At 36.4% G+C, this 23,647-nt stretch overlaps 3 protein-coding genes across 4 annotated transcripts; 1 reads left to right on the top strand and 2 right to left on the bottom strand.

The window, feature by feature from the left end:
- Positions 1-1,869: 1,869 nt before the first annotated feature.
- On the top strand, positions 1,870-7,840 carry LOC120191114 (SWI/SNF complex subunit SWI3C-like). Its single transcript, XM_039194110.1, has 7 exons — positions 1,870-2,091; positions 2,224-2,715; positions 3,280-3,815; positions 4,961-5,324; positions 5,407-5,480; positions 6,176-6,439; positions 7,016-7,840. The coding sequence occupies exons 1-7, from the start codon at positions 2,073-2,075 to the stop codon at positions 7,475-7,477; spliced, it is 2,211 nt and encodes a 736-aa protein (XP_039050041.1). The 5' UTR covers positions 1,870-2,072; the 3' UTR covers positions 7,478-7,840.
- Positions 6,348-23,298, bottom strand: LOC120191115. 2 transcript variants are annotated; one of them, XM_039194112.1, is made up of 2 exons: positions 21,188-23,298; positions 6,348-6,445 (listed from the first exon to the last, which is right to left on the bottom strand). In XM_039194112.1, the coding sequence occupies exons 1-2, from the start codon at positions 23,259-23,261 to the stop codon at positions 6,426-6,428; spliced, it is 2,094 nt and encodes a 697-aa protein (XP_039050043.1). In that variant the 5' UTR covers positions 23,262-23,298; the 3' UTR covers positions 6,348-6,425. The 2 variants fall into 2 exon arrangements, with proteins under 2 accessions (XP_039050043.1, XP_039050042.1); XM_039194111.1 differs by lacking the exon at positions 6,348-6,445 and having other exon boundaries at positions 20,755-23,298.
- Positions 14,825-17,109, bottom strand: LOC120191116. The gene has a single exon (XM_039194113.1). It carries the CDS (start codon positions 17,092-17,094, stop codon positions 14,962-14,964), a length of 2,133 nt encoding a protein of 710 aa, XP_039050044.1. The 5' UTR covers positions 17,095-17,109; the 3' UTR covers positions 14,825-14,961.
- Positions 23,299-23,647: the final 349 nt, after the last annotated feature.

Below are 23,647 nucleotides of genomic sequence, written 5' to 3' on the forward strand. Positions count from 1 at the left end.
GTTAAAGTTTGACTCGAATTCAAAATGACATAAATTAATTAATATTTAAATTTGAGATAATAAGAATCCTAGTTTTATTAAAAGTAGATAATTTTATTAGAGTAGATTTCTACTTTATTTAGGTTTCCTTTGTAATCAATTATCTATCATTGTAAATAAATACTAAGGGCATTTGGATGGGGTATGTGAGATTATCGGGGGAATATTTTTTTCGGGAATGTGATTCCCCCGTTTGGATTGTAAGGATTCCCAACCCCCGGTAATAAGTCATTCCCAACAGTGGTATTTTGAGGGCTTATTACCGAGAATGTGATTCCTTCAATCCCTTAGGTATTATTACATTATCGACGTTTTGGACTAAAATGCCCTTAACATAATTTTTTCAAAAATATCATTCTTCTATCGTTGAGTAAAACAAATTCTACGAAGGTTAAATTGCAAATTTATCCTTAAACTATTTTAGATTTACAAAAAAGTCCATAATTAGAATTTTATATGAAGTTCATAGGTTAAAATAAAATTAAACCCTTTCATTAAACCTATTTATCTTTTAAATTTTGTAAAAAAAATATATAAATTTTATGAATTTAAAATTTTTAAATAAAATATATAAATTAAAAATAGTAAAAATATATATTTTCTATGATCTTTTATACAAATATTTTCATTTAAATATTTACAATTCAACTTGTTAAAAAAACCGATATATAATAAGGACAATTTGGTAAAATATACATTACAATAATCTTTTATTCCTTTAACCAAACATTGTAATCTTACATTTCTGCTAAACGAACCAAACACAACAATACAACATTCCCAGTAATGTGCTAGATATTGTTATATTCCGATAATCCTATTCCCGAAGGTAATGCTACATTCCATAAACTAAACGCACTGTAAAGAGTTATATATCAAATTTTTCTTTCACCAAAATCCTCTTGCATTTTCTTCATCATATTACTGAAATTTTTCTCTTCTGACCGTAGTTTTCACTTTTGGGGTTTCCAGATAAATCTTAGTATTTTTTGTTTTTTCCTTTTTTTTGTCGTGTTGATTTGTTTACCAATCAACACGATCAAATAATTATATATTAAGTTTGCCGATAATCATTCCAATATTATAACATTTTAGATTTAATATTTTAAGCTTTAATATTTAAAATTAACCCGGATAAATGCAGGGTGTAAGTTTTACACAATTTGTATATCAAATAATTATATAATTCCATCCATTATAAGCCTAAATCCTAATTTTCTCACTAAAATAGTTCTATAATTTTCTTTTTTAAAGGGTTATGTTAGGTGGAAATTTAATGTTGTCGTCTTTTTTATTTAGATTAAAATAAAAATTATTACTTTTTGATTTTATCATGTGTATCTTCTAATTAAAGAAAATTCGACAATTTATTAATACATTGATGATCATTTACAAAATAGCATGTCAAATTAATTCTCGAAATCTCTACGCTTACATTAATATTAAGTTTTTATGTTAGATTATGTTATCTTATTTTTGTTGTCATTTCAGTGCTCAAGGCATTGTAATGACTAATTCAGATCAATTCGGATCGTATATCTAATTTTGATAAGTAAATCTTTTAAATGAAATTTTCTATATGCACAAAAACTTAAACTAAAAACATAATATCAAAATATTCAAAGCCGAAACCAACTATGTTGGATTATGCTGTCTTTATTGTACCTTCATTTTTATTTAATAAAAGTATAATTTTTTATTTTAAAATTACATAAAATAATTATTTTAAATTAACAATTACCTATTTATATATAAATACAGATTAAGAATTTATTTAAATTCAGCTAAAAAACAGCTGTTTTCACCCGAAAAAGAAACCCAAAACAAAAAGCGCCGAAGTGCGAAAGGGGAGAAGCAAAGAAGAAAAGAAAGAGAAAAATCCATTATTCAGTCTCTTTCTCCTCCTTCTCTACTAAAAAACACCACCCTTTACAACTTCCTTCAGCTTCTTCAGCTGCAATTTTAACCCCTCTACTTGCTTCCTCATTTCCCACTTTCTCTGTGTAAATTATTCTTTCAACAAAGTCAAACCAATGCCCGCTTCTTCTTCAGGTAATCTCTCATGTTATCTTTTTTTCTTCTTTTAAATTCATTTTCAATATCATATGATAACTCAGTGTAAATTACCTTTATTACCCATTTCATTATACTTAGATTTTTTTGAACCTTTTTTTTGGGGGATAGATGGTCGAGGCCGATGGAAGCGGCGGAAGCGAGAGCAAAGATCGAAGCATAAGTTGGAAGAAAAGGATGTGGTTCTAGAGGAAGACGAAGAGGAAGAGAACAACAACGATGACCTTGAGATCTCCGGGGACGATGCCGGCGTACCGACTACGGATCAATCTTTGGCGCGTTCCGTCGAGAGTGAGGTCCTGGCCGACGGTGGAGTTCGCATCTCGGAGTTCCCCTCCGTGGTGAAGAGAACGGTGAACCGTCCTCACGGTTCCGTGATGGCGATCGTGGCTTCTGAACGGGCTGGTTTGATTGGGGATAGCAAGGGGCATCAGCAGGTTGAGCTGCCGGTTTTGGAGAATGTTTCGTACGGCCAGTTACAAGCGGTTTCGACGGAAGCCGCCGATCCGGATAAGTATGTGTTTACCCCTCCTCCTGTAATGGAGGGACGTGGCGTCGTTAAGAGGTTTGGTAGTAGGATTCATGTCCTGCCAATGCATTCAGGTCCAATTCTGCTGTCTCATTTATATCTTCATGCTTTAACTTTTGTCTGGTTTCAGTTTTGGCCTGACTATGAAAATTAGTTTTAATCATTAGACTATGGGTTTATATTAATTGACTGCAAGTTACATTAAGATGTAGAATAGAAGAATTTAACTTTCTTCCATGTCAGCTTGAATATTAAGATGCACTGTTGGAAAAGTCTTTTGGGAAAGTGTGTACTCTAAGTTTCTTTTTGTATTTGACTGGGGAACTTTTATATTCAGTTTTATGTGAGTTGATTAGTCCCTAGAGTAATCGTTGGTTTGATTTCGACTCTAAGAAAGGTCTTCAATCTTGATCTAGTACAGATAAGAGGTGTACTATAGAATAAAACAAAAGCTAAGCAATCTAAACTTGGGTTGGTTCTATTGACATGATGTGCTTCCTTTAATGTTTGTAGCTAAAGGAAGAAACACACATTTTGCTAAACACCAAGCTTATCTTGCACTCTCTCTCTTTTTGCTCTAAAATTTTCTTTTTCATGTTTTAATATTTGGTTATGTTTGTGGGTTACCTTGCAAACAGACTGGTTTTTGCCATCAAGCGTGCATCAAATAGAAAGACAAGTTGTGCCACTTTTTTTCTCCGGGAAATCACCAGAACATACGCCAGAGAAGTATATTGAATGTAGAAACCAAATTGTTGGCAAATACATGGATAAACCAGAGAAGAGACATACACTTTCAGATTGTCAGGGGTTGATAAATGGTATCAGTAATGAGGATTTAACTCGAATTTTTCGGTTTCTTGATCACTGGGGAATTATCAATTATTGTGCAGCTGCTCCAAGTCATGAGCGATGGAAAGTTGGATCCTACTTAAGTGAGGATTCAAATGGCGAGGTTCATGTGCCATCAGATGCTTTAAAGTCTATTGATAGTTTGATCAAATTTGATAAGCCCAAATGTAGGCTTAAGGCAGTGGATGTTTATTCCCCATTGTCATGTCATGATAATGATGCCTCTGACTTGGACAACAGAATACGAGAGCGTTTATCTGAAAATTATTGCAGTTCTTGTTCACAGCCTACTCCCACTTCATATTATCTGTCTCAGAAGGAGGTATGTGACTTTTATTGCCCTCTTAACAGTTTTATCTTTCTGGGTAAATCTTATTAGTTCTCCTTCCGTTGTTCATCTGACTGGTTTCTTGCTTCACATGTACAAATTTAATTAGGTATGTAATCAAATTTAATTAGGACCATTTAATACAATGTACCCTTTATGTAAAAAAAAATACACCATACCCTCAGATATGTATCTTAAACCATCAGAATTACCATTTATGAAAGGATGGTTCAGCAATATTTATTAATAGTTTTTTTTTTTTACTTTGGTTCTTAGTGAAGAATAATACCATTCTAGATATTGTTAGAGAAGAACCTTTCTGCTTAGGATTTTTTTCCAGTTTCAAGATATCAGCACATTCACTGCCCAGATATCTGGAAGTTCCATAATGTTAGGAAAGCTAGGACCTTGTGCACTTAAAATTTTCCATAATGTTGTCATATTTTATATATATTGCTGTTTGCATCTATACTAAATGGAAGTCATTAAAAGTTTTATATTTCTTATGTGCTGTGAGGGCATTGGTAGTTTTACATTTGGTTCTGGTGGTCAAGAAATGAACAATAATAGATTTCTATCTTCACTTGTAGAAAATGAAGTTTCTTGCTAGAAGTAAGTACTTTGTTTATGGTAACTAATTCTAGTTCACCACATGATGCAGTTTCCAAAGATGAGTTATAGATTGCCTTGATTTGGTATGGTTTAGTAGCTATAAGGCATATTAAAGTAAGCCAGACAAATCATGTAAAAAATTTAGAATGATTACTTGCTTTGAAGTACTCAAAAAATTGAATCACAAATTGAACATTGGTTTGGTTCCAGTGTAGAGGAGCTGAGTTTAAAGTTCTGTTGCTTAATCTCAAATGTTAAGGTGTATGTGAACAAGAAGCATTGTGGTTTATTATCAATAAATTGATGCACTCTTTTCCTCCTTCCGCTAGTTGGTTCTAGCCTTAGGGTAGAGAACTACTATGAGGGAGGTTTTTACTGAGGCATTCTATTCCTATCAAAAAAAAAATTCATGAACTTTGTCTTTCAAGATGCTGGTTTACCTAAACCTTGATTTTAATAATGCACATTTGTTTCCTTCAAATAATAATAGTAATGCTCATTTGTCGCTGTTCTTGGCTAATTGACAGGTTGATACGCTTCTTTGCTCTGATTGCTTCCATGATGGGAGATTTATTTCTGGTCATTCAAGTATAGATTTTGTTAGGGTAGAGTCAACAAAAGATTACAGTGACCTAGATGGAGAAAGTTGGAATGATCAGGAAACGCTATTGCTGCTTGAGGCAATGGAAATTTACAATGACAACTGGAATGAAATAGCTGAGCATGTTCGTACTAAGTCAAAAGCACAATGCATACTTCATTTTTTACGCCTACCCATGGATGAGGGCCAATTGGAAGATATGGAAGTCCCTAGCACGCCCAAATCAGTGATTGTTTCAAATGGAGATGGCAGTGGAAGATTGCTCTCAAATATGAACGGGAGACTACCAGGTTTATTATTAGGATCTTTACACTATATGGAAATGAAGATGTTACGTCTGTAATTTCCCCCTAACTTTTGCATGCTTTTTAGGACCCAGCCTTCAAGACACAGATTCTGAAAGCAGGCTTCCTTTTACTAATTCTGGGAATCCAGTAATGGCTATGGTATGTGGCTAGTTTGTTCAGGCACCAAATACCCTTTCAATCTTTTATTAGCAACTTGAGATTTGTATTATGAATATATTACTGTGGAGTGTGAGCATAGAATCAATTATTATTTATTTCTCTAATTGCGCCCTCAATAAACTACATTAATGAATGAAAAATTCATGTATTCTGCTGCTTTCCTGGACAACCATCTTTTGGTACATGGGAAATAGGGCAGATGAAAAAGCTGCTGGTTTTGGAATTATCCTTTTGTCTTCTCAGTCGGATAAATAATTTTTTTATAATTGGGGGGTGGGGGTGGGGGGGATCAACGCCACTTAACCACTAAGGTAGTGGGGCTATCGGTTAGTCTGATAAATAGTCGAATTATGATTAGTGTGGGACACTATTTTGGTGTCATACCAAACGCACGTGTAAAGCTTATTTTCTTATGGAAACTGGTAAATGGGATGAGAAAAGTTGTTAACAGATAAAAAAAGAATGAAAGAAGCTGACGAGAGTTGAAATGCTTTCTTAACAATTTTCCCAAATTAGTCATCTTTATTTTTGGAGAATCTCATTTCATCATTAATGATTTTCCATGCAAGAGAAATTTTCAACTGAAGAGATTGTGATGAAATTTAAATAAAGATGGATCTAATTGTGTTGGTGGTTTTTTCATTCATGGCTCTAATTAGTGTGAAATAATCCAGGTTGCTTTTCTGGCCTCTGCTGTTGGGCCAAGAGTTGCTGCAGCTTGTGCCCATGCGTCCTTGGCAACTTTGTCTGAAGGTGAAAACTCAGCAAAGCATCGATCATTTGATCAAAACGAGGCGGAGGTTCATCCACTACCAGAAGAAAAGGTTAAATCTGCTGCCAAAGCTGGTCTTGCAGCTGCATCAATGAAGGCAAAACTATTTGCAGATCATGAGGAACGTGAAATTCAAAGATTGTCAGCTAATATCATAAACCATCAGGTATGTCTGTTTCCTTTTCCACATGCATCTTCTTTCTGTCATTTAGTCCTGGACATATGGTGAACAATTGTTACTGGGAAATGATTTGGCCCTCAAAAACGACTTGAAAGCAGGACCACTGAGTACTTATCGTTTTATATAATGGCATGACATTATTCATCCTAAACAGTGAAACAAAAGAAAAGCCATAGGGGCATGTCTCATTTTCCGAAACTATATAAGCTTAGATATGCCTTAAATGTGGAAGATTCATGGACAAGTTCGACACTCATCTGCAAATCATCTTTGGATTCTGCTTCTAAAATGAAATTTACGTGTATCTTTAGCTCTTGATTCACATATCTGTTATGCCCATGAGTATATAGGTGTTCCGGCGGTAGAATGATAGGTTTTTTGTGTCTTCTGTTTGTAATCGTTCATATCAAAGCTGTATTTTGTGAGGCCGGTGTCACTTTTGCATCCCCATTATAGAGGTGATTGTGGTGGATGTTGGAGAACACACTGGTTATATGTTTGGATCTTCCACATACCTTTGATTTGTAGTATATATAAACTAATTTACAATCTTTATCTCAGTTGAAGAGATTGGAGCTGAAGCTGAAGCAGTTTACTGAAATAGAAACCATACTCGTGAAAGAATGTGAACAAGTGGAGAAAACAAGGCAAAGGTTTACTGCTGAGAGGGCCCGAATTGTAGCGACACGGTTTGGATCTGCCGGAGTCGCTTCACAAATGAGTCAAAGCGGTGTTGCTTCTCCTATGGCTAACAATAACATCAGCAACAACAGGCAACAGGTAATATCAACCTCTCCTTCACAGCCAAGCATTTCCGGATATTGCAACAACCAATCCGTACATCCCCATCCGTCTTTCATGCAACGTCAACAGATGTTTTCAGTGGGCCCAAGGTTGCCGCTTACAGCCATGCAGGCATCCACTTCGGCTTCTCCGAATGCTATGTTTAACCCCCCGGGGAGTATGCAACCCACTATTAACCATCCTCTAATGAGGTCAGTCTCTCGGACTAGCTCAGGTTAAGGTTGAAATGGAAAGATTCGAGTTTGTAAATTTGGGTTTTAGGGTTGAATTTCATTGGCATTGTTGCTATGTTTGTGCATTTAGAACATAACAGGTAGCCTGGATTAACAGAAGAAGCCTGCCTATTGCTGATTCTATGCATAGAAGTTACCTGAACCGATGTTTAGAGGTTGTAACATCATGTAAGTTAAGGTAGCGTTTGGATTTAATCATCAACTAGTCTTATATTTTTTTTTCCAACAATCTGGGCAAATACCAAAGAAATACAAAGATTTGGTGCACAAAACCCTTTACAATACTCTATTACCCATAATTATTGTACGCATGATGTTATGCCTAGAATCATATACAATGATGGATGTAAGATGATGTAAGCGAATTTATAAAACTTTAGTGATGAAAATAAATTATTAATACAAAAGAAGTATCTAAAATATATTAGAATTTGAAATTTTCGTCCACCTCTCTTTCATCAGTCCATCTCTGATCATGTAACACTCAAGGATCGATGCGGGTGATTCGATTTGATTAGGGGTGTCAGATTAGGGTTACCAGAGCAATCCATTATAAAAATCTCGGAAAAATTAATTTTTTTTTATTAAAATGCTTAAAATCATAAACAATTTATAAATATAAAAGTAAAATTTAACAATATTAAAAAATTAAATAGATTTCAGACTCGGATATAAAAAAACAAAAAAACAAGTTACATGCCTCCTAATCACATGCATCATACTCCGCAAGTAATGCCGGTAGGACTCCCATAGTGATAATAGAGTGAGCTTTGGAAAACTCAGTAATACAAAACTATCATATGATGTTGAAGAACATGCAGATAACATATAAACATATATTTTCTTATTGATTCAGACATTTACAGACTTTTATGCTGAGCTGAGGTCCCACTGATATCTCAGATAGTAATAGTTAGTAAGCTTTCAGTTCAGATGGAATGTTTTGGATGATTGGGTTCAGGAGATTATAATAGGGTGTCGAGTGTGTTCCCACAAAACCAGTGAAAAGGTACAGATCTTTTTAAAATAGTAGCAGTTTAAAACATATTTTTCAAAAACTACTATAGTAAAACCCTCAAATCGAACGCCATATGCAGTTCCCCATAACTGCATAACCTAAGAGAGCACCTTGGGGCTTGAGAACCTATCCAAGAAAGTTCTCGAGGCCATAGAGCCTACCCAATGGTTGCCTTAGGTCCATAAGGAATTACCAGTCGGTGCTGAACCTATACAAGAAATTACCAGCAGCGACTGAACCTGCCAGAGTCTTCAGTCATACCAGAGTCCCAGAGTACCACGTATAAAAATAATTTCATTCAGTAAACATAGATATTAGAAATCATAGCAGAATTCAGAATAGAAATCAGAGAAAACATCCATGTGATCAGGGAACACACTAGAGGTTCCAAATCTTATTCGGAGGTACTTGATAATTTTATCGGGCAGGAAAACACGAATCTTCAGTATACCGATAGAATGTCGTAAATTAGAATCACCATCGAAAGAGTTCATTAGCTGACGAAATCATTAGTTATTCAGAACATGATTTAGCAGGATCATAAAGTATTCAGATATTTTTTCGGAGGCACTATGATATCAGAAAGGTATTCAAAATCCTTTGCATATGAGTTACTTGCGTTTTCAGATATGATAAGAGTAATTCCATTAACCAGGAAATCAAAGGCATTTAGGGCATTAGGTTCTTGGAGATCTTATTGATTTGATATAATAAGGGAGAAACGAAGATTCTGGGCATTTAAGATTTATGTCTACCTATCGGGATATCGAGTTAACTCGAACTGAACAAATCCCAACACTAATACTTGTCAACCGGTCAAATCGTTGCACTTCAAGGGTATTCACTCTTTAATATAGACAACTCTTGTAAAATGATCATCTTCTGAATCATCACTGAATGGATCTTAAGGAGACGAACATATATTCCAATGGTCTTTATTTCATTTTCACATTGCAATGATTAAAAAAATGTCGACGTACTTGATTTATGGTTCATAACCCTTAGGGATGATACATCATGTAAGTTCATTAGCGTTCCAAACTTATCCAAGTCATTCACTTAATCCTAAGTCATTGAGGTTACTTAGGTCATTTAGTAGTCAAATTTATCCCGATCACTTCAGAGTTTCCAGAGTAATTCTATCGTTTTCGAAATTCGAATACATATAATACTTCCATTCTGTTTAACTTGGTCATAAAATATAGTCATATTAGAATACAAGGTTGATTTGTTTATTTCAGAGCTGAGGGTATTTAGTTATTCCAGAGCTTGGACGTGCTTCGAATCATATTACACTTCAGTGGCATTCCAGCTAAATCAGGAATTTAATCGGTGATTCCAAGATTCAAGTGGATCATAATTTAAGTTTTCAAGCCATCTCCATTATCATATTCATCCATAGTCCTTTTTATTCTTTAAGGGTATTATCGTCATTTCATTCAATTCTATCAGTGGCATTACTTCTGATAACTTAGGCTTGAAAGTATTCTAGTTCCTTTAGAGTTCAGAGTACTTTTCTCAATTAATCATTGGAGATTATTTTCACCACTATGGGAAGTCTTGGTCATTTTTCCAGTATAAGGACATTTTTGTAATTTTACCCCATAATGTTATTTTTGGTAATTTATTAATCAAATATTTCCAACATTTATTCTTTAACGAGATTAATCAGAATTTACGCGTTCTGAGATTGATTGATTTATTGATTAAATCATTGAATTGAAATTTGTTTCCAATCAGTCTACCAATTTCTTTTTCGAGCCGTCAGAGTCTTATATAATGTTCCCTCTTTATTCCAATTTCCATATGAGTCCAATGATAGTTAACTACACCTAATGGATCAATCTTTTACATTCATGCATTTACAATTTATCAGTGAGTTCCGAAAAGCATACAAAATGTAGTAGAGTATTACCTCGATTTTCGTGCCCTATCGATCGACCATTTAAACTCCATTCAATCGTCCTCAAACTTTAATTCAATGTCCAATAATTCCCCATATACATAGCAAACAAATTTACTTCAGAAACTGAACTTAATTGAGAAACCATATTGAATCTGAAGGTAAATCACTGAAAAACATTTTACCGGTGCAAATTCAGTAAAACATACCTCAAAATCGAACAAATGACGTCGAAAATATAAACTAGGGCTTTTCAAAAATTTTGACTTTTTCGGCCAAAGTCAACGGTCAACGATCAAACCAATCAAAGTTAACAGTCAACTGGTTGACTCGGTCAAAGTCAACAAGTTGACTCAGTCGAGTTGACTCAGTGACTGGATCGGACTAGGCGGGTTGGGTTGGGTTAGACAGGCGAGTCAAGTCGAACCGGTTCTGGAAAATCCCTAGAACAAAACAAGCCCCACGAGCGGGTGGCGGTGCGTGACGCCGATGGCGGGCTCAGAGTTGCCGGCTGACTACTCATTGTTCAAGCACTTACCAATTACAACCACAATCAATCAAAAAATTAGCCAAAATCTATCGGAATTAAAAGAAAATGACTGAAATGCTTACCCACGCTGGTGATCAGCGAAAATGACGGAAGTGGACAACGACTACGGGTGGGTTTTGAGCGGATGATGCCGATGAGTTCGAATATGGCAGCGGTGAGACGAGATGATAACACGACCGACTGAAATCGCAAAATAACCGAGTAGCGCGAGAGGTTCCATCGAACTCTTTAACAGCTCTCCACGGTAAACGACAACGGTTTTTGACGGAATAGGGGTTGGGTTTTGATCACCGTTCGACGGTGAGTCTATTGGTAGAAGTGGCTCGAACTAGGGTGGCCGGACGACGGCGGATTGAGACAATAAAGATGCCAATGGGAGAAAGAATTTTGGGGGTTCAGGGATTTTCATTTTTAAGGTTGATAAATTAAGGTTAACCAATCGGGGAAAAAGTTTATTTTTCACTAGGTAATAAAAATGGAATAATTCGGGTTCAAGTCCCTGATTTTTACACCGCATTGAGGTTGAACAAACCCCGATGTGGTTAAGAATGGGCATGGGTCGGGTTTTTTATCCACCCGACCCAAGAACAAGGAGTCCTCCACCCGAAACCCGACCCGATATATAACTTAAAAACTCGCCCCACCTGAAATAATAAAAAAATTATTTTTATTCAATAAAAACATTGACTTAATTGAAAAAAATAATATATAGAGTGGTATTATTGTAATTATACCTAAATATATAAGGTAAAATTATATTTTTTTTTCGGGTCGGGTCGGGTATTTTTCACCCTAAACCCGAACAATCATTAAAAAAAAACTCGACCCAACCAAAACCTAAATTTTTTAAAAAAAATTGATCCGATCAAATCGAGTCGAGTCAGAACCTGTCGGATTCGAATATCATATCTATCCCTAGGTGTGATGATGCGATCTAACACTTTATTGAGCCAATGGCAATCATCAAAAGTACAGTGGGTCCTCTTCAACTACACTACGTCATCCGAATTGATGTAAAATGGGCCCCATGAAGAGGTCACATCTTCGTAAAGACTGTGGATCAGCCTCTTCAAATCAGAGCCGTCTAATTTGATCGTGTATATCTCACCATATGGACCTAAGTCATGTGGGGTTCGAGATTGGCTCAGGTGATATTCCTGCATAATCTGTAGTAAACGTTATTATCTTTCCATCCGGACTAAATGACTGGTGCATTGTCCGACCGGATGACCCACTACTAATGAACTTCCTTAATGCAGTACCGTTCGGATGGTTTAGGTACATCTCGAAACTACTTGAACCCGGGTTGGTCGATCCGAAGAAATCGCGACCCAATCACCGTTTGGTGACCAATTAGGCATGGCATCAATCTATGAACCAGTCGTTAATCTTTCGATCCCGCCTTTCTCTCCTTCGATTGCATCAATTATATAGAAGTTCTTGTGACCCGATTGACTCGACCTAAAAATTCCTTTTGCTGATGTGATAAAAGTCAGTCATAATTTAAAAGGTTGGGCTAAAATGAAGGAAATGAAAATGATAAAAATATGAATAAATTATATAAATTTTGTTCAAAAAAATGTATAGTATGCATGTACAAGACACATAAGTACATGAGCATGAGTCGGACAACGGGCAACGCACGTATATTAGTCTTATGATTAATCACTCAATAAATGTATGTTTAAAAAATTATATTTAAACACTTGAAAAATCTCTACATCTACACAATGTAAGATTTGAGAAGCTCATGTGGGTTTTTAAATCTTACACTGTTTAGAATGTGAGTGATTGAACATAATATTAATACATGCATGTTCTCATCTTATAGGACTCATGCTCGTGCAATTATGTGTTTTTGACACACCACATTGGTTTTTGAACAAAATTCATATACTTTTTCATTTTTTTTCCTTTCTTTTTTGTTCATTCATTTTAATTTAACCCAAATCGACTTCTGCAGAGGTGAATATAAATTACTATTTACAAAATCAGTCTTTACTCATGTAACAGAAAATGATACCAATCCAAAAAATGATTAAATATGAGTGTTAAAACAATATATATATATATATATATATATATATATATATATATATATATATATATATATATATATATATAGATGATATTATAGTAGAAAATGTCTTTTTTGTTGAACTAATAAAATTAAGAGAAAAGTCTACAAAATAATAGTAGATTACACCACTTAGTAAGTCATTTCTCTTAAGACTTTCAAAGTGCACAAACTGATAACAAAAAAAAATAACATGATTATATAAAATAAAATGGTTGAAAACTCAACCAAAAAACCTGAAAAAACAATATACATATAAAAGACTAATAAATTCAAATTTTCAAATGCTTTATCAAATTATATATACATAAAAAATGTTAACGTTTCGCACAAAGAATATACTCAAGTATAAAATTTAAAAGGCCAAAGGGTATTAAATATCCTCGTATTTTTTTAAAAAAAATCAATGTGACCCTTCAAGTCAGAAAAAATTCAATGTGGTCCTTTGACCAACGCTTTTCGTCGTTGACCAATGACTCTGTTACTTTTTATTGATGTGGCACGTTAAGCATTCCAAAATCCTATTTTTTCTCTCTCAATGTGGCCCTCAAACTCAAGAAAATAACTCAATCTAGCCCTCCTATTTTTCTCTTCTATTTTGGTCACTACACTTTAAAACTTTTCAATTTAATCACTAAACTTTTGAATTACTCTTGTTTTAATCTTCATGATTTATTTTATTAATATTTATGTATGATGTGGAATTTATTATTCTTATTTTTAATAAATGATTAAAATAATATTAATTAAATTAAAATTTTAAAATTATATTGAAACAAAAAAATATTCCCAAAATTATAATTAAATTAAAAATATTCCCTCTGATTTATATATTTCTAAATCTCCACTCTCCTTCTTTATCCTCTCATTTCATTTTTCTTCCTTTTCAACTAAAGATTTCTTTTTCCCCCTTTCATTACCTGGTCAAGTAGCTCATCACTAGTTTTTTTTTTCAATTTTTTTACATGTTCAATTTGGATTCACTGAATCTGGTAATGAAAGAAAAAAAAGAAATCTTTGGTTGAAAAGAAAAAAATTCACACATACATAAATATTAATAAAATAAATCATGATGATTAAAACATAAGCAATTCAAAAGTTGAGTGATTAAAATGAAAATTTTAAAGTTTAATAACCAAAATAGAAGAGAAAAAAATAAGAGGGTCATATTGAGTTATTTTATTGAGTTGAAGGGTCAAATTACGAGAAAAAAAGGATGTTGGCCTACCTAACTTGCCACATCAGCACAAAACAATAGAGTTGTTAGCCAATGACGGAAAACATCGATCAAAGGACCACATTGATTTCTTTTTTTTTCTGATTTGGAGGGATACATTGAGTGCAAAAAAAAGTGAAGGACCACATTAGTATTTTTAAAAGTACAAAGGCCTTTGGTACCTTTTGACGGTTTAAAACTACTAAAAGATGTTTTAAAGTACAAAATGACTAATATTAGTTTTAATTTTTTTATAATTATTGTTAATACTACAAACATAATTGTCAGAATTTAAAAAATTACATCTGTTTTTCTTTTATTATTGAGGTCAATTAATAGGTTATTTCTTTTAATTGTTTTTAGTATCCAAAATCAATAAGAAATAAAAGAGATAACATATTGAGTGATATCAGTGATAAATGAGAATGTTATCCCTTTTAAAATATTTAAATTCGAATAATTATGTCTACAAAGTATATATTTTTAATAACTAAAAAATTTAAACATATATTATTTTATAATTATTCTAGATAATTAAAAAAATTCAAAAACTTAAACCATCCAAAAGAGAAATAAAAAGCTACATGAAATATATAGGCAGCAGTCGATATGTACAAATATTTCGTGCAACAAAATTATTCTCTCACCACACACATTTACAATACTCTATAACACATTATTATATTCCTAATATTGTGCTCTGGAATCAAGCACCGCACCGAGGTTGGACTAGTCCTAATGGTTCCCCCCTGGTGGTGCCACGGCCTGGCATTTTATTTAGGAAATGGCAATCCTCAAAAGCACATTGAGCCCTCCTAGGAGACTCCACGTCAGCAGGGTTTATGTAGAATGGGGCCCACGAAGGGGTCCCATCTTCATATGAATTATGGGTCAGCCTCTGCAGGCCCGAACCGTCCGGTTTGATAACGTATATCTCACCATATGGTTGATATTGATGTGGGTTCGAGATTGGCTCAGCTGATATCCCCGCATAATCTGTTGTGAATACTATCAACTTTCCATCCGGACTAAACCATGGGTGGTTGGTCCGACCGGATGACTTGCTACTAATTAATTTTCTCAACCCGGTACCGTTCGGGTGGATTAGATATATCTCAAAACTACCTGAACCCGGGTTATGTCGGTCCGAAGCAAATGCGATCAAATCACCATCCGGAGACCAATTACACATTGTATCTGTCCACGGGCCATATGTTAATCTTTGGATTCCTCCCATCTCCCCTTTGATTGCGTCCATTATATATAAGTTCTTGTGGCCCGATCGACCCGATCGTAACACGATCTGTTTCCCATCTGGTGACGGCGAGGGAAATGCATTGTTTTTACCGTCTATGGTCAATTTTTTATAATTTGGTTGCTCAACGGCATCAACATCGATTGCTAAGATATCAACTTCCGTACTCTCACTCGAAAATATCGGACCGGCACTTGTGTATACGATTCCCTTTCGGACCGGATCCCATGCGGTTGCAAAAGCGGTCCAGGAGAAAACTTTTCTCATGTTCAAACCGTCCCGATTCGCTACATTAATACCGAGGAAGTCCGCGTAGGCTATTCGGTCACCCGCGGGTGAGAAAGTAGGGAATGAACCGCCGGCTCTGAAAAGAGAGAGATTTGGCACTGGGCTTTTAACATTTTCAAGCAATAATATGTTAGTTTTTCCTCCATTGTTTTCAGCCCTACACTTATGGTACCCAACTCGGGCTGAGTCGGGTGATATAAACGGGTTCAAGTGATGGGTTGTGGGAGAAACATGTCGAGTTAGCTCAATAAACTCGTTTTTAACAGTGTCAAACAGCTCTACGTGACGAAAATTTGAATTGGGTCTTCTTGTTGCTACTGCTATGAACTTGTGGTTACCTGGGGAAGTAGCTGGGGTGAAAGCGTGGAAACCCGGTGGTGTGACTCGTTGAATTGTCACTGAGTTGGCGTAAACCGGTTTATCTTTAGGGAAAGTTGCTTTATAAACGCTCATCCACTGGTCTTCACTATTCCGATGGAAATACAGAGTCGAGTCATCAACCCAACACGGCCACCCACCGTGTTCAACAACCTTCACTCGGTTAGTCCCATCGCGAGTCAAGAAAACATAAATATCAGTACTCAGTTCTTCCACTTCTCCATCCCAACCATCTCCCCCGTACGAAGCCACAGCTGTCCAAACCCCAGATGGAGACACGGCGGGGCTGAAATCGGCTACTCCGTAAGGAGTGAGTCTTCGAGTTAACCCGGTTCCCAAATGAGTTGAATAGACAGCAGCCCAACTCGTCCTGGGTTCACCGGGGTCCTCGTGAGTTGACACGTAAATCAAATTCTCCCCACTCAAACTCGGCCTATCTTTCATCGAAACCCGATTCTTAGTATCTTCTAAACCCAGCAAAGGAGCTTGAACTCGGACGGGAATTTCAAGCGCCGATCTCGATCTAGTACTCTGCGGCGCACTGTAATAAAGCGCATCATAGTAAACATTCGGCATCCCGTTCCGTTCCGTCACATAGATGAGCTGGAGCTCCGGCGCTGGAGCTTTCGGGGCTTGAATGAGGCTTCGGTTGTGTAAAAGAGAGAGAATAGAGGAAGCTGAGGTGGACGGGAAGTGGCCGTTGAAGTTAACGGACTCGCCGTCGGTAACCCTTAGTTCATTTGAAGGATTTGGTTGGCCGGAAGTTGGGAGCGAAAAGATGTCCCACGCATAATTTGTTCGCCCAGACGTAGCGAAAACGATGCTACCACTATTGATCGGAGGTTCATGCTCCGGCGCCGCCGTGCATAGAAGGAAGAGATGAAGAAGATATAAGGTGAGAAGCAATTGGGTGTTCATGGTTGTGATTCGATGCACTGGACGGGAGATGCCAGTGACGATCTATTTAAGGGATACTTTTTAATTACTTTTGTCCTTCTATGTGGTAAGGGGTGACGTGATTTGATAAATCTGTTGACCCGTCATATATAACATTATATATCATCCACGTGGCAGAAGAATAAATGGTTGGATTAAATTTATAATTATCGTTATTTTATTTGAGGTCCTTTAGATTTGGAGACCCCTTTTGTCAATTTTTATCCAGAACAGGGCCCGCTAGATGCGATTGCCGATTTACATGATATGGATGTATAAAACATTATCTAGAAAATATTTTAAAATAAATTACAATTTATTCCATTTTAAAAACAATAGTTTTAACACAAGGTGAGCTCTGAAAATGGCTCTTTAATAAAAAGAATAAATTTAATGGAACTATAGGATGTATTACTTTATTATAAGGTCTCAAGAAGGGGCAATGGCAGTATAATGAAGAAATTTATATTAAAAAATCATTGTTTACTGATGATCGATGAGAGGAATGGGTTAGGTAATTTTTTTAATAATTTTTATGGAGTAAATTATGTATTTAGTATTTAAATTATTAATTTTGCTTTGTTTTAATATCTAAACTTTTAATTTTTCAAAATCATACTTAACGTATAATTTTCATTTCATTTTATAGACTCACCATTAAAAACTTAACACGTTTAGTATCTAAACTATAAGCTTTGGTCAATTTTAATACCTAAATTTTTATTTCTTTTTCAAAACTTAACGTTAAATTTTGAACATTGATATTATTTTTGGACAAGTAATTTCCATTCCAAATCCAGAAAGGATGCAACTACAACTGCAACAATACACCAGACTACACCAGTACAACCAAACCAAAAGCTCAAGCAAATCACACTCTTCCCCAATCTGCGCAAAGCTAAAAATTCACCCTATCTTGCATATTGATGCAACAGCCTAGAGCCCACAACATCTTTAATCTTTCTATATACCACTTCTGAGGGTCTCTCAACTCCCTTAAAAATTCTGCAATTACACTCTTCCCATGTATAATACAGAAAGCTGGTCCAAGCAATCTTCAAGATGCACACAATTAGAGAATGACCTCTCAAGTTACAAATCACCCAGTTCAAGCTCTCATCCCAACCCCTCAGCCTGCAAGTATGCATTACAACATTCCACACACAACAAGCATAAGGACAAACACTAAAAATATGATCACTAGATTCATTATCCAAGCCACACAGTGAACAGTCTCTGTCCATCACAATGCACATACGAGCAAGCCACACAGTGTACATAACAGAAAGCCTATCAAGGATGACCATCCAGGACACAATTGAAAATTTAGGTACATGCCAAGCAAACCAGATTATCTTATGCCAATTAAATTTCGCCTTCTTGCTCCTTATACTCTTCGAAATCTACCTACAACTCACTTTCCCCCAGTCCACTCTTCCAGCAAACAAAATCGCAACCTCCCCTCTTAATTTAAGTAGCTTCTTCAATTCCCAGCTGTGGCTCAGTTTACAACCAACAAACCAATAATCCTGGCCTTTCAAAGCATAATCCTTAATCCAAGCCACCCACAAAGTGCCCTCATATGCAAGGATGTTTTTAATGAGTAGCAAACTGCATGATCTATTCTAGCAAGATAAATCCTTTAATCCCAGGCCCCCTCAGACTTTAATCTACAAATCTGCCCGTAGCTAACCCTTGCTCCCTTAGCAAAAGTATCACTTCTTTTCCAAAAAGAATCTCATGCACAGTTGTTCAATTCTTCTGATCACAATTTTAGGAAGAACCAACACACCAGAATCAACAGTAAAAACTAAAGTTTAGATTTTAAAATGAAATAAAAAATAAATTTTTTAACGACATGGTACTAAAATAAAACAAAAACTAAATTTTAGATATGATTTTAAAAAATTTGAAAATGTAAGTACTAAAACTGATCAAAACCGATAATTTAGGTGTTAAATACTTAATTTACACTTTTTTATACGGTCATGTAATAAAAAAGGACTTTACGTGGATGGCACATTTATGATTAGAGGGTCTGCATTTGGTACGCTCACATCCATTAACATTCAAACAGGTCCGCTAACGAAGGAATTTAATTAATTTAATTTCAGTCATCAAGTGCTCAATAAGGGTGTAAGGTTTTTCAAATTACTTAATTGATTTTTAAAGCTTAAGGCTTTCTTGACCCTCTACTCTATTATTTAAATTTTAAGTTTTTTCAATGTGAGATTGTAATTGTTGCTTGGGATAAAGATTCATGTAGTCCCTACATTTGGCAACATTTCTTATATTAGTCTGTAAAAATGATCTTCCAGCTCAGTTGGTAGAGCACAAGGTTCTTAACCTTGAGGTCGTGGGATCGAATCCCATGGAGGGTATTTCATAATTCAGAGGTCTCCTACGGAAGCTGTTCTCAACCTAGTGTTGGGGGCAGCCTATTATCTTACCTCTCCCTTACCCATTACATATGGGAACAAGGGACATCCATTTTTCTTATATTAGTCCGTAAGTTTTTTTCCTAAATTAATCTATCATATTTTTGCCTCTTCCCCAAATTTCATTCTCTTTCTTATCATCAACCTATGGATGTATAGGGAGGGAACTGTCTGATCAATCATCCCCTAAAAAATTAAAATTATTATATATTTTACTTTTTTTTATAATGATTTGTTTTCGTCTTCTAGTCATATAGAATTTTATAAGTTCACATCTCCAAAAAATTTAAAAGTTCAATTATAACATAAAATCTTGTGTCCGTCAATACTAACCGACCCCTCATCTTTTCGATCCTTCTCGAGCATGTTTTACTATCTTTTCGGTCTCGATGCCAATACCAACTTTCTTGTTATCGTAAATAAACTCTCCAATGATTCTTGGTAAATAAGCTAATTTTTCAAAAGATTTTAATTAAATTTATAATATATAAATATATATATTGATAAAGCGGTATGAAAGCATGAGGACAAACATAGACGGGGATAAGTACTAGTGCCTCATTAAAACCCCTCTAAACCTAGATTTTTGGGGGGGGGGGGGGAATAGTACAACCGGTACATCTTAAAAGTGCAAGAAGGCCAATACAAAGACAGTTAAACAACGAAAGATAACAACAAGAGTACAAGACTAATATCCAATCATCATGTCGTTTTGAAGAAGGTGTTGCAGAGGATTCCAGTGGTTGATAGAGAAATCAGCAATAGGCGCTAACTTAGAAAGCATATCAGACACACAATTTCCTGTTCTAGCAACATGCTTAAATTGAATATTCCAGTTTCGGTTTCGTATGTTCAGGATGTGGGCAACGAGAGTGATACTAATATTATCTGAGTGGCTACCATTGATGATGCTCAAAGCTTCCAAGTTATCCATCTCCACGATGACCTGTTTATAGCCCTTAAGCACATACGAGGCCCTGGTAAATCCCCCACAATTACGCTTCCAGAGCAGAGCAGAAGCCAACAAATTTAGAGAAACCGAACTGCCAATTTCCAGCAGGGCAACGAAAAACACCCACACGTTGCATGATTATCCGTGAGTCGACAAGTCTTGTCGGTGTTAAGTTTAATTCAGCCATCCTCAGGAGGAATCCAACGACAAACCCTCTGTGAGCTAGTCCTAGGATTTGCAGAAACATTAGTATTTTTGGACAAAACAACCCGATATAAATCAAGCAGGCGGTAGCTACGCACCAACACCGAATCGTTGTCATCAAGAGGAGAATCGAAGACAATGGCGTTCCCGTGTATCCACAAGTTCCAAATGATAACCCCAAATAGCAAATCTCAATCGCTCGTTGAACGAATCAACCAAAGTAACTAGGATTTGTTAAAATAACATGAATCCACCCTTCAATGTCAAGAGCGACAAATTCATGGTTTCTGCTGCTTGACGAGAATTGAGCATGGTGTTAATGCATTTAAATACCGTCTCCATTTATCACCATGCATATTCACAATGCTACAAATACAAAATTATATTTTCTTTTGAATAGTCCAAGTGATTAGAATTGAAAATCATGCACCGCATTGAGACTCGGCTAACCCCAACGGTTCTACCATGGTGCCACGCCCACCAGACATTTTATTGAGCCAATGACAATCCTCAAAAGCACATTGGGTCCTCTTAGACCACACCACGTCAACTTGGCTAATGTATACTGGGGCCCATGAGGGGGTCCCATCTTCATAGGAATTGTGAGTCAACCTCTTCAAATCAGAACCGTCCAATTTGATCGTGTATATCTCACCATACGGACCAAACTGATGTGGGTTTGAGATCGGCTCAGCTGATATTCCCCCATAATCTGTAGTAAACGTTATTGTCTTTCCATCCGGACTAAATGACGGGTGGTTGGTCCGACCTGACTTCCCACTGCTTATCAACCTCCTTAATCCGGTACCATTTGGGTGGATCAGATATAATTCGAAACAACCTGAACCCGGATTATGCCGGTCTGAAGCAAATGCGATCCAATCACCATCCGGTGACCAATTACACATTGTGTCTGTCCATGGGCCATCCGTTAATTTTTGGAGCCCACCCATCTCCCCTTCAATCGCATCCATTATATATAAGTTCTTGTGACCCGTCCGACCCGACCTAAACACGATCCGTTTTCCATCCGGGGATGGTGAGGGAAATGCATTGTTTTTACCATTTACAGTCAACCTTCTATGGTTTGATCCGTCAACATTATCGACGTCAATGGCTACAACATCAACTTCTGTGCTCTCACTTGAAAACTCCGGTCCAGCACTTGTGTATAGAATTCCTTTCCTGACCGTATCCCAAGCGATTGCAAAAGCATTTAAGGGGGAAACCCGGCGCAGGTTTGAACCATTCCGGTTCACTACATAAATACCAGGGAAATTCACGTAGGCTATTCGGTCACCCGCGGTTGAGAAAGTGGGGAATGAACCGTCGACTCTGAAAAGAGAGAGATTTGCAACTGGGCTTTTAACATTTTCAAGCAATAATTGGCTAGTTTGTCCTCCATTGTTTTCTCCCCTACACTTATGGTACCCAACTTGAGCTGAGTCAGGTGATATAAACGGGTTGAAGTGATGGGTTGTAGGAGACACATGTCGAGTTAGCTCAATAAACTCGTTTTTAACAGTGTCAAAGAGCTCTATGTGACGAAAACTTGAATTGGGTCTTCTTGTAGCTAATGCTATGAACATATGGTTACCTGGTGAAGTAGCTGGGGTGAAAGCATGGAGACCCGGTGGTGTGACTCGTTGAATCTTCACTGAGTTGGCTAAAATCGGTTTATCTTTAGGGAAAGTTGCTTTGTAAACGCTCATCCACTGGTCATCACTTTTCCGATGGAAATACAGAGTCGAGTCATCAACCCAACACGGCCACCCACCGTGTTCAACAACCTTGACTCGGTTAGTCGCATCACGAGTCAAGAAAATATAAATATTAGTACTCAGTTCTTCCACTTCTCCATCCCAACCATCTTCCCCGTACGAAGCCACAGCTGTCCAAACCCCAGATGGAGACACTGCGGGGCTGAAATCGGCTACTCCGTAAGGAGTGAGTCGTCGAGTCAACCCGGTCCCTAAATGAGTGGAGTACACAGCAGCCCAACTCGTCCTGGGTTCACCCGGGTCCTCATGAGTTGAAACGTAAATTAAATTCTCCCCACTCAAACTCGGTCTATCTTTCATCGAAACCCGATGCTTGCTCTCTTCTAAACCCAGCAAAGGAGCCTGAACCCGAACGGGAGTTTCAAGCGCCGATCTCGATCTAGAACTTCGCAACACACCGCAGTAAAGCGCGTCGTAGTAAATATTCGTCATCCCGTTCCGTTCCGTCACGTAGATGAGCTGTAGCCCCGTCGGAGCTTGTGGACTTGGGGCTTGAATTAGGCTTCGGTTGCGCAACAGAGATAGAATAGAGGACGATGGGGATGAAGGCAAGTGGCCGTTGAAGTTAACAGATACGCCGTCGGTAATACGATGTTCATTTGAAGGATTTGGTGGGTCCGAGGATGGAAGGGTGAAGATGTCCCAAGCGTAATCTGATCGGCCGAGTGTAGTAAAGACGATGGTTTCGCCGGTGCTCTGAGCTTCATTCTCCGACGCCGCCGTGCAAAGCAAGAAGAATTGGAAAAGAAAGCTGTGAAGCAGTTGGGGTTTCATGGCTTTGCTTCACTGACAGCATACTGAGAATTCTTGAGCATACTTTACCGGATGATATATTCATGGAGATTTTTTCATTATATAATTTCGGGTAAACTACATAAATAATCCCTTACCTTTCAAATAATTTTAATTCACGTTTACTTCGATCACTAATGTTATTTGTCACTAACTATAACCGATGTGATATTTTTATATATTATTTTATTTAATAAACTAATATCATCCAATAAAATAACAACACATATTATCATCTCGAGAGATTTAACGTTTAATTACTAAACCAAGTATTCAAGTTAAAGTGTGATTGTATTTAAATTTACTTAGTTTATTCTATAAAAATACATTAATTGTAATAAAAATTATAAAACATATATGAGAATAAT

Source organism: Hibiscus syriacus, unplaced genomic scaffold (assembly GCF_006381635.1).
Source record: "Hibiscus syriacus cultivar Baekdansim isolate YM2019G1 unplaced genomic scaffold, ASM638163v2 tig00116965_pilon, whole genome shotgun sequence".
Classification (NCBI taxonomy): Eukaryota; Viridiplantae; Streptophyta; class Magnoliopsida; order Malvales; family Malvaceae; genus Hibiscus; species Hibiscus syriacus.

Coding starts and splice junctions, on each gene's coding strand:
- LOC120191114 (XM_039194110.1), top strand. Junction 3,816..4,960: donor ATTATCTGTCTCAGAAGGAG/GTATGTGACTTT, acceptor GCTAATTGACAG/GTTGATACGCTTCTTTGCTC. Junction 6,440..7,015: donor CTAATATCATAAACCATCAG/GTATGTCTGTTT, acceptor TCTTTATCTCAG/TTGAAGAGATTGGAGCTGAA.
- LOC120191116 (XM_039194113.1), bottom strand. CDS start 17,094: ATGAACACCCAATTGCTTCTCACCTTATATCTTCTTCATCTCTTCCTT.
- LOC120191115 (XM_039194111.1), bottom strand. CDS start 23,261: ATGAAACCCCAACTGCTTCACAGCTTTCTTTTCCAATTCTTCTTGCTT.